General features: G+C 47.6%; 1 protein-coding gene across 1 annotated transcript; it reads left to right on the top strand.

Annotated features, from left to right (window-relative positions):
- Positions 1–717: 717 nt before the first annotated feature.
- On the top strand, positions 718–12,302 carry LOC125444885 (serine protease 33-like). The gene is made up of 6 exons (XM_048517635.1): positions 718–908; positions 3,777–3,803; positions 7,241–7,406; positions 9,515–9,792; positions 10,443–10,624; positions 11,699–12,302. Exons 1-6 carry the CDS (start codon positions 857–859, stop codon positions 11,954–11,956), a joined length of 963 nt encoding a protein of 320 aa, XP_048373592.1. The 5' UTR covers positions 718–856; the 3' UTR covers positions 11,957–12,302.
- The last annotated feature ends 1,748 nt before the right edge of the window (positions 12,303–14,050 follow it).

Genomic DNA, 14,050 nt, shown 5'->3' with positions numbered 1-14,050 from the left:
TTGCGTGCCCCCTCCCCCCTTGGCTCTATGCCACTGTGGACTGGCCAACTCAACCCACTAAGCACTCTGCCATGCAAGCTGAGCGTCATAACAGATAAAAGCCCCTCCCCCCGGATTACTTTAGCTTTGTTGGACTGATAGCGATCTAAATAAAAGTTCACCCTCTGCCATGAACACTCTGGGGCAGAATCAGTTGGGTGGAGTTTGGACCACAACCAAGGTTTTTTTGGGGGGTGGAGGGACCATCCCTTCTCACTGATCTTATAATTTTTAAACCAAAAAAATGGCACTTAAATGGAAGCAGTCAGGCATTTAAAAGCCTTTTAAAAACAAAATTCTTAGGTGTGGTGGAACGGTGCTACCAGTGAGGTGGGGCACCAAATGCTCATCCCGCCCCCGCCACAAGCGAAGGCCCTGCTGTAAACATACAGAAACTTCTGCTTGGGTTCATCCTACCAGCCAATATCTGTTGCCCTTAACCCATCTAGTAACTCAACTCACACCTCCTTCCATTGGGCTGTCGAGCCACTGACTTCTTCTTCTTCTTCTTCTGGCCCAGAGAAGAAGGCTGAGATGATTAGAGAAGGCTGGTTTCCCAGTGAGGAGGAGGCAGCTCAGCTCGCCTTGCCAGGTGCTTGGGGGTGGGGTGGGGAGGACAATACCCACAGATCAGGTTCAGCCTTTTGGCAGTTCCCTGATTTCTCGTGACGCCAACACGGCTGCTCCCTTTTTGACAAGCGCCAGCCCTGCCACGGGGTACTTGACTCCAGCATCCCAGCCGGGTGCTCTCTGCCTCCTCCTCTGTCATTCTCCTTCCTGAGGCATCAGAGCTAGACCACCCAGGGCTGGCTGGACCATGCAGATTACCTGCTGCTCCCAGATTGCTTTGCTGCTCCTGCTGCTGACAGGTGAGTGACCAGGAGCTGGGGAGGTCACCTGGAAAGGTGGGAACAATCCCTGCTCTCTTGTCCAGGGAGAACAAGATATCAGGACGGTGTATTTTGTATTGGATGAATACTGATATGCCTTAGGACAGTGGTTCTCAACCTTCCTAATGACGCAGCCCTTTAAATCAGTTCCTCATGTTGTGGTGACCCCCAACCATAACATTGGTATTTATAAAATATAAAAAGACCCTTTTACGATGGCCTTAAGCGACCCCTGTGAAAGGGTCGTTCGACCCCCAAAGGGGTCGCGACCCACAGGTTGAGAACCACTGCCTTAGGGCATATCCTGGCTTTTACTGAGAGAAGAGTGAAGGCTAGTTTGTCGTAATGGGGCGGCTCTGGAAGCAACAGCCGGTGGATTCTTGGAGGGAATTTGGGAACACATCAAGGGGCCTAGAAGCCAAGGGTCTCCTCAGAAGCTCTGGGCAACCAGCCTTAGTTCGGTAAAGCAGAAAGCCTCATGACCCCTGGTCTCTGAGTGAAGGTGGTGGTTGCAAATTGGAATCCAGCAAATTAGAGGAAGACATTTAGCATGCAGCGTGCCTGAATGATATCTCCACCACAGGCACCATCTTAGGCTCCTGCTCTAGGGACTATGCCTAGCTGCTCGGCAAGTACGTTGCAACGGGTGCCGTTCTCCTCCTGACACAGAAGAGTTTGCTGGTGTGATTTCTGCCTGCCGTGAAGCTGACAAACCCTCAGGGCCCTGCCAGTTCGTATTAATCGTCGTCATGCTTCGCAACTTAAATAGCATGTTCAAGGAGAAGCCCAGACCATATTCTTGCTTTGAGGTTAGGGGAAGGTTTGCTTGGTGAGAGGGCATTGTAACCATGCAGACGCCTGACGCTGCCCTTCCCTGCCCACAGAGCTAACAGCAGCTTTAGAAGAATGCTTTGAAGTGTGGAAAAGGCATTGGAGGAGAGGGCTTTAAACAAGACCCCGCCCCAGCAACCCAAAACAGCTGCTTGGTGCCACCAAGTAATTAAAAAAAAATCCATAAAAGATCCTGATTACGAATGATTTCATCTAGTTTGGTGCTCGAACCGCTTCACACGCATGATCTGTTGATCCTTATAACAGCCTTGCAGGGGCGTACCGCCCAAGGGGAACATATGGAGTCAAATGTCCCCGGGCTGTGGCCATTTAGTCACGTGGGGGGCGGAAAATCACTCCCCACACTCCTCCTCCTTCCCCCCAGGTCCATACACTGACTTCAAGACCTGGTGCAAAAAACGTCGTTATCAGTGGTGGGATCCAAACATTTTAATAACAGGTTCCGATGGTGGTGGGGTTCAAACAGGGGCACCGCCGCACACACGCACCTCCAGTCCCTATTGGGCAGGGAGGTTGCTTTAGTAACCCCTTCTCGGCACTCAGAAAACATTAGTAACCAATTCTAGAGAAGTGGTGAGAAGTGGTTGGATCCCACCTCTGGTCGTTAGGTCGTGGTGGGGGAGGGCAGCCACCCATACCGGGGTGGGGGTGGGAACTGAAATTTTGCACTGGGCTACATGTTCCCTAGATACACCTCTGCAGCCTTGCAAAGTAGGGCATTATTATTAATCCATATTTCCAATGGGAGGGCCTGAAAATAGAAGAGAGTGGACTGCCCCAGTCCACCTAGGGAGTCAGTGGCAGAGGAGGGATGCTCTGGGCTATGCCACGTCTTCACGTGCTCTGGGCTATGCCAGCTCAACTCTAACTCTTATAGGTGTGTGATCTGGGATGTCAGTGTGGGCTACTATATCTGGGAGGATTTTTCTGCTTGTGTCTATGCAAGGCACAACATTTCAGAATGCATTTGTACTTTTCAGAATGCATTTGTACCTGCGGGACCGTCTTGCCCCATATGTCCCGAACCGGCCTCTGCACTCTGCGGAGGCCAATTTGCTGGTGATCCCTGGCCCCTCCATGATGCGGCTGGCCTCTACCCGAGCCAGAGCCTTTACAGCTCTGGCCCGGCCTGGTGGAACGCTCTCCCCCCAGCTGTGTGGGCCCTGCGGGATCTCCAACGAGTTCCGCAGGGCCTGCAAGACTGAGCTGTTCCGCCGGGCCTTTGGGGAGGCTGGCCGCTGATGCCCCCCCACCCGTTAACATCTGGGGATCCTGCCGTCCCTCCCCTCTTTTAGGGGATTGGTTAGTAGGCCGCCTTCTGTGTATTATTTATTGTACTGATACTGATACGCTGCTTTTAATGGGGTTTTAATGATTTAAAGTATATAGAGCCATTTTATTATGATTTATTTAATTATTGAGATGTACTGATTTCTTTTGTGCTCTATCCGTATATTTATGTTCACCGCCCTGAGCCCTTCGGGGGAGGGCGGTATACAAATATAATAAATAGATAAATAGATAAATAAATAAATAGATAAATAAATAAATAAATAAATAAATAAATAAATAAATATTTCTCTTCCCTGTTTTGGCCGAAGTCTGTGAGCCGGGGTATGAAGCCAGCACCCTGCCAAACACTCAGCCGGACCAATACAATCCGTCCTTCTGTTTAACCCGCAGGAGTGTTGAGTTACCTCTTTGTTCTCATCTCTGCAATGCTATGCTTGGGAGACTGGAGATGCTGATTAGAACACCCCAGAGAGGGCTCAGTTGCAGCACTGAACAAGGAATCTGGCTTTGGCATTCCTCTTTGGCCTGGCTTGCCCCACCTTGGACTCACTGGCATGCCGGGGTTGGGGTTTGGGTGGGCTCCTTACAGAATGTGCTTGGAGAGTTAGCACGAAACAGATGCCACCAGATCTGAATTTTCTAACTGCCCTCCTGGTCTTCCCGTATACTTTTCCTGACTCCCTTTTCTCTTTCCTCTTGCAGGTATTGAAAACAGTTCGTCTCAAAGAGGTGAGAAAAGATAACGGGGGAAGGGACCCTAATAACATCTTCTGCAGGGAAACGTGGTGTGTGTGTGTGCTCTTGAATGCATCGTAGCCAAATCGTGCCCTTGGAAAAGACTGTAGCTAAAGGGGACATCAGAAAAAGTAAAATAGTGGCTATTCTACGGTCCCTGTACTCCAACTCTGCTGCAGGGGGTGATGTATATAGAAAAATTACTTCCAGCTTCCTTTAGCCGCCTGAACATTCCTAGATCCCAAAAGTGCAATCCTAGGTATAGTTACTCCAGTCTAAGTCCATTTAGACCGGAGTAACTCTCCTTAGGACCACACTGTAAGTCCCTACTCTCTCTTTTTGTGCAGTAGAAGAAGAAGAAGAAGAAGAAGAGTTTGGATTTATATCCCCCCTTTCTCTCCTGCAGTAGACTCAAAGGGGCTTACAATCTCCTTGCCCTTCCCCCCTCACAACAAACACCCTGTGAGGTAGGTGGGGCTGAGAGATCTCCGGAAAGCTGTGACTAGCCCAAGGTCACCCAGCTGGCGTGTGTGGGAGTGCACAGGCTAATCTGAATTCCCCAGATAAGCCTCCACAACTCAAGCGGCAGAGCTGGGAATCAAATCCGGTTCCTCCAGATCAGAGTGCACCTGCTCTTAGCCACTACGCCACATATTCTCTCTTTCCTACTCCTATTTGTTTTTCAAGTTACTGAGATACTTTTGGCGCAAAACAGCTTCAGCAATGTGGAGACAGGCCTAGGTGACTGACTGACAGACCGATATCCTGCTTATCTTCTGAGTGGGCGCCCAGAACTGCATACGGCATTGTTTTCCCCTCCTGGGATTCAAACCTGGGTATTCCAGATCTCAGTCTGAAACTCTGACCACTACATCATGGGGGCTGTCGATCACGTGCTTAATGTCTGAGTGCAGAAACAGAAACGGGAAAGGAAGTGCACATGTAAGGAAGTGTTTATATAAGAAAGGGCGTATATAAGAAAAAGTGTGTATGTAAAGGCATATATAAGTGCATACATAAGGAGCAGCGGTGGCATAATGGTTAAGAGCAGGTGCATTCTAATGTGGCGGAACTGGGTTTGATTCCCCGCTCTGCCGCCTGAGCTGTGGAGGCTTATCTGGGGAATTCAGATTAGCCTGTGCACTCTCACACATGCCAGCTGTGACCTTGGGGTAGTCACAGCTTCTCGGAGCTCTCTCAGCCCCACCTACCTCACAGGGCGTTTGTTGTGAGGGGGGAAGGGAAAGGAGATTGTCAGCCCCTTTGAGTCTCCTACAGAAGAGAAAGGGGGGATATAAATCCAAACTCTTCTTCTTTATATAAGAAAGAGCGTATATAAGAAAAAGTGTGTATGCAAGTGCATATATAAGTGCATAAACAAGGAAACCAGAAGACTCCATCTGTTGTGTGGTGTTGTTTCCTCACGTGTACACAAAACTGATTCTCCTGCATGGGCTGACCAGCCTTCCTACTGCAAGTGTTGTGGGTTCAGGCAGGGATGTGCTGTGGATGCTGTAATTTGGCTGGGGTGGTGACCCACAGAGGGAGCATGCCCCAAATACTTCTGAGCTGGAGCGCTCCCCGTGTCCCTGAAAGGTCTGTTTTTATCCTTCTGCGCCAGTCGTTCTTCCCTGAAAACCTCTCATTTGCCTGTCTATCACTTGGCAAACCTTCCTTTTTTGAAGTGCACATTCCTCCCTGCTGACTTGCGGCAGCCGCGCCTATCTGCCCACATCCACGTCTCGCGCTCCGTCTGCTCACAACAACCCTCGATTATTTTTCATTAGTTAATTGTTCGCGTTTACGATCTGCCCTGCCCTTTAGACTCAGGAAATGAACCGGGATTGGCGGGGGAAATGGGGAAACATGAAAGACTTGGCCCAAACCAAAACTGCCTTACACAATTCCTGACAGAGGCTTAAGCTCTGGAGCAAGCCCTGGCAGAAACTCTGGAGCAACACCTGGAAACATCTGGCATCTATCTGCGCCTTTGAGGTTTCTGCTTGACTCAGAGAGACTGCTATCGCAAGTGATTCTCTGTTAGCTGTTCGCCTAAGTCCCTCGAAGATGTTACATTGATGTTCAGTTAATGTGGGCACGAAGCCCACCAAATAGGACAGTGGTGGCGAACCTTTGGCACTCCAGATGTTATGGACTACAATTCCCATCAGCCCCTACAATTGGCCATGCTGGCAGGGGCTGATGGGAGATTGTAATCCTGTATCCTGGAGATACTCAGGTCACTCTAAACCTCCTGAAATAGGACAACCTGTGGACTTTCCATGCAGGTACAGCTTCCATTCATCTGTTCATCACTACATATGTGCCTCTGCCACATTTTCCCCATTGAAACAACTAGCTTGCTTTGTTTATTTGCCCATTCTTTTCTGCATGGATTCATTTCCCTATGTTTGTCTCTTACGTCCACCCATCCAACTGTCCATCCGGTTCTTTGTTCCTACTTCTGTTTGTCTAATATCTGCTCTGGTGAACATCATAGAACTGATTTGATTTCAGAAAGTAATGTTTAAGAAAATGACACTCAACAAGAAAATGTCAAAATCCAAACTCTGGATAGATATCCAGTCAAGTTATTCTAATGTTGAAGCTGAATGTTAAAATGTTCTCCTTCCTTCCTTCCTTCCTTCCTTCCTTCCTTCCTTCCTTCCTTCCTTCCTTCCTTCCTTCCTTCCTTCCTTCCTTCCTTCCTTCCTTCCTTCCTTCCTTCCTTCCTTCCTTCCTTCCTTCCTTCCTTCCTTCCTTCCTTCCTTGTGTAAGCAGTAGGAGATCCATGATTCTGATGTACTGTTTTTTGTTTAAAAATCAATAATAGTTGCCAGAGGAGAGCCAACATTATATCTAGCTGCAGGAAAGTGGTGTTAACTTTTTCTTCCTGTGTGTGTCACTGTCCTGATTTAACACCCCCACCCCCTTTTAGTACTTTGGCTTGAGGGACAAAAAATATACAAGTTGTACTACGCTTACTTCAGTCCTTGGCCATTTCTCCTGTCCTTTCAATCAATTCTTGGTTTGTTTCTTTCCATGTGTTGTGATTTTCTCCCTTTCACCCGTGCTCCTAACTGTTGTCGTCCTACAGAGACGTCTGAAAAGCCCTTTGGTTATTGATTGATTGATTGCATCCTGTATTGGAAGATGTATTTCTGCCCTCTGAAAAATATTTGGCCTCAATAACTGTGGCTCCCATTGTATTTGCTATGGAAGAGCGCTTATTTTAACTCTTGTCCCTTTCGCACGTGCAGAATAATGCACTTTCAGTTCACTTTCACAATTGTTTGCAAGTGGATTTTGCTATTCTGCACAGCTTCAAAGTGCATTGAAAGTGGACTGAAAATGCATTATTCTACATCTGCGGAAGGGGCCTCTGTCTTTCCCTGTGCATGGTCTTAAGCCTCTCTTGGTTCTCCCCACAGCCTGCGGCCGGCCCAAAGTGTCTTCCCCTCGGATCGTTGGTGGGGAGAAAGCCAATGAAGGGGAATGGCCCTGGCAAGTCAGCATACGGAACAACAGACTGCACACTTGTGGCGGAAGCCTCATTTCATCCCAGTGGGTGGTGACAGCTGCCCATTGCTTTGAAGGGTGAGAAAAAGAGCGTGTCGAGAGGCGCTACCTCTTCTGCACCACTAGGGGGAGACAGAGGGATGGCAGTGGGGTGTGAGGATCACTATAAACAACAATGGAGCAAAGCGGGATACTCTGTGAGTTGTGATTAGAATCTATTATTTTTGAACCTGAAATGTGGGTGTCCAGGTGAGGAGCGGCTCGTTGGACAGGTTGATTTATCTTAAGTGCTGAGAGAATGTGTATGAGATGTACTGAACACGCAGATTTTTAATGTGAGTTAATATTACTGGCATCAGATCGCAGCTTTTACCCTCCCGTGCTGGCTAATCGGTTAGCATTTCCTTGCTTTTTGGTATTTATTTGGTCCCTGATCAGTGGTGGGATCCAAAAATTTTAGTAACAGGTTCCCATGGTGGTGGGATTCAAACTGTGGCGTAGTGCCAATGGGGCTGGGCGGGGCACAACGGGCGCGTGACCGGGCATTCCGGGGGCGGGGCATTGCTGGGCGGGGCTGTGGCAAGCCGCTGTGCTGGTCCTTGGGCGGGAAACGAATGCACGTCGGCGCAGGCTGCCACGCACGCCGGTGCACCTCCTGCTAGACTGCTTCAAATTCTGCGCGCTACTGCTGAGAGGAGGGGCGTAACTAAGGCCAAAATCACGTGGCAAAATCACCAATTAATCACACAAATGATTAGTAACCTACTCTCGGGAACCTGTGAGAGAACCTGCTGGATCCCACCTCTGTCTCTGATGTAGTGTGGTGAGCCAGGTAGATTATCCAACTCTGGGCTGGGAAATCCCTGGAAATCTGAAGGTAGAGTCTACCCACCGAAGGAGTCATTTCCCCCAAGGGAATTCACCTCCGTAATCTGGAAATCTCTTGGCTCCACCTGGAGATTAGCAATCCTAACAAGCCGGAAAATATGCCATGAGCTAAGCAGTCACCTGTTCAAATCTCGGCTGAACTGTCAACTTGATGGACAGGCCAGCAATTTGTTGAGCATCAGATGCTTCGCTGGCTATACCGAGAATAATCACACCAGCTTAACATACTACAAATGTGACTGAAGTGTATTAAATAGTAATTAACGGCAAACAAAAAACACTGCCAGTCCTGCTTCTTAAGAACACAAACACACGCACATCGATACTTACTACTGATTTACTAAGTGGATTGAAAAGTGAAAATAAGTGCACTTATCTGAGACAGCTATAAAAATACATAAATGCCAAAAGTTACAAAAATACATTGTTAACGTGGCCTCCCAGGGATGCATAAGGGTATGGGATGGCGCCATCTTCTGTTAATCTATTGTCCATGTTTTAAAGTTGGTTTTATTTTGTAATGTTTTATGATTATGCTATTTTATATTGTTATTATTGTCATTTGCCGCCCTGAGCCCTGAGGGGACTGGCGGCTTATACCCTGAAATATTAAAAAAATCAAGAAGATCTTATTCACCATATGCTGATCTATGACCGCAATAAAGATGGATTGCACTTTGAGACTGAACAGGAATATCATATCTTGTTGGGGCAAGCAAATAAATCATGCTCACCCCTCTCTGTCGGAATAATACCGGAACAGGGGCACATAGCCAAATATCTTGAATTATTAACTGAACCCCAACAGAGATGGATTATTACAAGGGCCAGATCCAATACCTTCCCATCGGCCATTAAAAAGGATCGTTACTTATCCATACCTCTCCAGGATCGGGTTTGTCCACACTGTAAAAATCAAGTGGAGACTCTTGCTCACATTATTCTTGACTGTCCGAGATATGTGGGCATTAGGAATTTCTCTCCCAGGCTGGCCCTAGACAAATCTGAAAGTGACTCTGACTGTTCTGTTGTGGAGCTTCTGTTAAACAATACAGATGTCATGCTCTTGGAAAAAGTAGCAAAATTTCTTTTACAAGTGACAGAACTTTCTAAGTAATGTATACTGCTATATACAGTCTTCCTGTCTGTGCTTTGAATGTACTATTGATTTGTATTTCAAAAATGTCTGGCAATGCTCTAGAACCTATTTTTAAATGCCAAGTAAAGGTTGTTGTTGACTGAACAGAGGTTTAAACTTAGCAGAAGACACTAATTTTCCTTTGGATCCCCCACCCCAGACCACTGGTCCCAGAAGAGTTTCGAGTACACCTGGGAGAGTATGAGCTTCCCAAACCTTTGCCCAGCATGGTCTCATCTGGCGTCAGCAAAATCATAGTGCATCCGTATTATGCTGGAGATGGGCTGAGCGCCGATATTGCGCTCCTGCAGCTGGAAAAGCCCGTCGATTTCTCCCGGACCATCTTGCCCATCTGCCTGCCTGGTGCTGTAGATCCGGAACCCTTTCCCGCTGGGATGTCATGCTGGGTCACTGGCTGGGGCAATCTCTATCCAGAAGGTAAGGAGGAACATGGGTTCGTGGGAGTGGATTTGGGTTGCCAGCCTCTGTGAGGAGCCTGGAGATCCCCCAAATTACAGCTCAGCTCCAGACAGAGATAAGGTCCCCTGGAGGAAATGGCTGCTTTGAGTGTAGATTCTGGCATTATATCCTGGTTCTACTGGAGGGGCATTTCGGCAGACAACCCTGGGAAAAGCCCATTGCTGGGAAAAGAGCTGCGGGGTAACCACAGCATGCATAATAGGCCAAAGAGAGGGACATCGTGATTCAAGGAGATAATATATAATACTTATATACTTAGAGAGATGTTGCGCCCCCTAGTGTCCAGGCATGCGGAGTTGCTCGCTCCATCAGTTATATTTGGATGCCGTTGTAAAAATAGTTGCAGCGAGCTTTCTGAATTGCCAACTTTATTTTAAGTTAGTAAGTCTAGTCCTGCCCCTTGTGAAGATGTGCCTTTTTCTTAGCTCTATAATGCAGTCCTAAGCAGATTTACATCTTTGTAAGACCACTGATTTCAGTTGACCTAGAAGAGCATCACTCTGCTTAGGATCGCACAGCCAAAGTTCTGCTGGCAGTTAGCGTGAGAAGAAACACGGAATCTGTCTCTCCAGTTTGAGCCCAGTCTCAGCCTTCTCCCTCTTTCCCAGCCCCCTTTGTTACTCGGACCCTGCAGGAATTGAAAGTGCCCATCCTGGGCGTGGAGGACTGTGACCGCATGTACCACAACAACACCTTCTCCGACTCGGAGGATGTGCCGGAAGGCTACAGGCTGATCCACAAAGATATGATCTGTGCTGGATACCCAGAAGGAAAGAAGGATTCGTGCCAGGTAAGATCTCTGTCTCAGCCAGGCTTCTGGTGTAAGAGCGGGGAAACAAATCCAGCTCACCAGATAAGGCTCCTCTGCTCATGTGGAGGAGTGGGGAATCAAACCCGGTTCTCCAGATTATAATCCACTGCTGTTAACCACTTCACCACCCTGGCTCTCAACTCTGATACAAATGTTGATGTGTTGCATGTGGCTGAGGTAGAAGGCCCCGAATTCCTTAAAGCACATCTCAACAGAAAGGACATTAGAAATGCAAATCCTTTAAGGTGCAGCATCAGTATTTGACAGAACAACAAGTCCGTGCGCTTCAGCCGTGGATGACGTCTTGTAACCAATGATCTTCCTGCTGCCCCAGCCTCTTCCACCTGACTCCTGCTTCCTTAAATGATTTTGCCCCCGCCCCGCTGCCTGGTATATGAAAACTGTCTCCCAGAATCCTTCTGTAATGCCTCCCTCCCTCCCTCCCTCCCTCCCTCCCTCCCTCCCTCCTTCCTTCCTTCCTTCCTTCCTTCCTTCCTTCCTTCCTTCCTTCCTTCCTTCCTTCCTTCCTTCCTTCCTTCCTTCCTTCCTTCCTTCCTTCCTTCCTTCCTTCCTTCCTTCCTTCCTTCCTTCCTTCCTTCCTTCCTTCCTTCCTATTCCTCCTCAGCAACTACTTTTTCTGTAAAGTTTTTGATGCAGATCCCCCCTTCTACTGAAACTCATCCTCTGTCTCTACAACTGGGATGACTGCTGACAGTTACCTTCCCTGTAAGCATCATGGGGCAGAGACTTGCCTTCTTGAATTCTGCCAGTGTTGAGTTACAGTGATGTATTCATGAAGTGGATATGTGTATGGTAGCCCCAATCATGCCTAGTTTAGCTCTAAAGAGATAAGCAGTTTAGCATCCTCTCTGGTGAAAGAAGGAAGTGCCTCTGAGCATGCTAAGACTGTGCCCCCCATAACTGATAGACTGCAATCAGATTTCCTGCCCTCATGTCTAACCTTAGGGGGAAAACATTTCCTTTAATGGGCGGTGAGCTCTTTCCTGTCTTTTGACACAAATGCAACTGTGTCCCATGTTTCCTTCTTTCCAGGGTGACTCTGGGGGACCCCTGGCTTGCAAGCTGAATGGCACTTGGTTCCTGGCTGGAGTGGTGAGCTTTGGCTTTAGCTGTTCAGAGGCTAACCGGCCTGGCGTCTACACCCGGATCACCTCCTACATAGACTGGATTCAAGAAGCTATGGCCCAGAACTCAAAGACTGTTAGTGGAGCCCATCTCCCAAGAGCCAATTCTGTCCTCTTCTTGTTTCTCCTCCTCTTTCTCATGGCCTTGACCAATAGCGTTTCATGAACTGCTTTATGTCTGCCCATGACACTTCAAAATGGCTGCCGTGCTTCATTAGGCGAGACCAGACTGAGAGCCTGCAATGGAGGGACCCTGTGTGGGTTGTGCTTTGAAGTGTGTTCATAAGAGCTCTGCCGCCATTGGAAAGATCTGTCCCCTGCTGTTTCTTGCCTGCTTACTTAATAGACCAGCAGCCATGAGTTCTAATAGAAAAGGAATGCGTGGAAACAGAAACAGAAGGAGGAACTGGGGTTGTGGAAAATGAAACACAATTGACACGTCGGAGAAGAAACCATCTGGAATAAGACAAAGCCAAAATACAGAATAATAATTAAAAACCCGACCAAGACAAGTAATTCTCTGTAAATCAGCTGTGGTGTGCATATAGAAAATTACCTTCTACTGAGTTGGGACAAGGGTGTCCTCAGGGCAATATTGTCTACTCTGATTGGTTCTCCTGTCTTTTCGATCACTCGCTGCCTCAACTGGAGGTGCCGGGGTTGAATATGGGACCTCCAGTGTACAGATTAGATGCTCTACCACACAACTATGTTACAATTGTGGTGCCAGTTGTCAGCTTTAACTGGTGGTGATGGTGTTCTCTGAGGCCATCATCAGATGGCTTTCCAGCCCTTTAACTGGAGGTCCTGGGGGTGGAACTTTGGAACTTCATGTAGAGCATATACATTACTACATTCTGTGCCTAAGAGCCATATCACTAGCCTTATGTTGGGAAACACCTACATGGATTGTGCCCAGCGCTATCAAAGGAAGATTTTAGGAGAACTGGTTGACGAAGCCACAGGCCTTTTATACACTTGTGGTTTGCCTCGCATTAAGAGCGCATTCCCTTTGGGTTAGATTCTTGATTATGCCCTCGTTTTGGCTTCTTTGGAAGTCACAGCAATCTCAGATCAGAGAAACTCCATGTTTCCACAGCTAGGGAAAGCGTGACTTTCCCTTCCCTTTGCAGGAAGAGGCTGCAGCGTTTGGGACTCTTTAGTTTGGAGAGGAGATGTCTGAGGGGGGATATGATTGAAGTCTATAAAATTATGCATGGGGTAGAAAATGTTGACAGAGAGAAAATTTTCTCTCTTTCTCACAATACTAGAACCAGGGGGCATACATTGAAAATGCTGGGGGGAAGAATTAGGACTAATAAAAGGAAACTCTTCTTCACACAACGGGTGTGATTGGTGTTTGGAATATGCTGCCACAGGAGGTGGTGATGGCCACTAACCTGGATAGCTTTAAAAGGGGCTTGGACAGATTTATGGAGGAGAAGTCGATTTATGGCTACCAATCTTGATCCTCTTTGATCTGAGATTGCAAATGCCTTAACAGTCCAGGTGCTCGGGAGCAACAGCCGCAGAAGGCCATTGCTTTCACATCCTGCATGTGAGCTCCCAAAGGCACCTGGTGGACCACTGCGAGTAGCAGAGAGCTGGACTAGATGGACTCTGGTCTGATTCAGCTGGCTCGTTCTTATGAAGGGAAATAGGATGCGTTATGCTTTCTTTGGATTTTCCATCTTTTCCCCACCTTCTCCCACCCACATAAGAGCTCTTCTGGCCAGGATCGAAAGGGCTGTTTTTAAAATTTTTTGCACTGCAGGTCTATTGATAATACAATGGATCCCTGACATTGACATGGTCTATTGCATTATTGATAGTCCCCCCCCCACAAAAAGGTAAAAAAACAAGAGGAAGGTGGTGGGCAGACAATATGGGTGATTGTTGCAGCTGGGGGTGCTTTGTAGCAAGAGAATTCCCCTGAAAAACAAAAAACTGTGGGAAACTCATGGTGCAAAGCAAACAGCTGCACCGCAATCGGTTAATTGTACAAAAGGTCATAGATCTTGTAATTCATCTTTTTGAAAAGTATTAGGTATGCATTGATAGGCATATTTACTTATGTGAAAGTATACTTGTATCCAGGAGCCTAAATCCTTGTTATTACGCACAGCTCTTAGCAGGCTGTTGAGACTAGAGCGGATTCTGCATGGGCCAAAAACAGTGGTGTGAAAATGGTGTAAACCCCTTTACACCCTTTTAAACCATTTTACACCATTTTCACGCCGCTGTTTTTGGCCCATGCGGA

This window comes from Sphaerodactylus townsendi, linkage group LG15 (genome assembly GCF_021028975.2).
Source record: "Sphaerodactylus townsendi isolate TG3544 linkage group LG15, MPM_Stown_v2.3, whole genome shotgun sequence".
NCBI lineage: Eukaryota > Metazoa > Chordata > Lepidosauria > Squamata > Sphaerodactylidae > Sphaerodactylus > Sphaerodactylus townsendi.
Note: the sequence above shows the minus strand (reverse complement) of the source record. Positions and strands in the feature narration are given on the sequence as shown.

Coding starts and splice junctions, on each gene's coding strand:
- LOC125444885 (XM_048517635.1), top strand. CDS start 857: ATGCAGATTACCTGCTGCTCCCAGATTGCTTTGCTGCTCCTGCTGCTG. Junction 7,407..9,514: donor GCTGCCCATTGCTTTGAAGG/GTGAGAAAAAGA, acceptor CCCCCACCCCAG/ACCACTGGTCCCAGAAGAGT. Junction 10,625..11,698: donor GAAAGAAGGATTCGTGCCAG/GTAAGATCTCTG, acceptor CCTTCTTTCCAG/GGTGACTCTGGGGGACCCCT.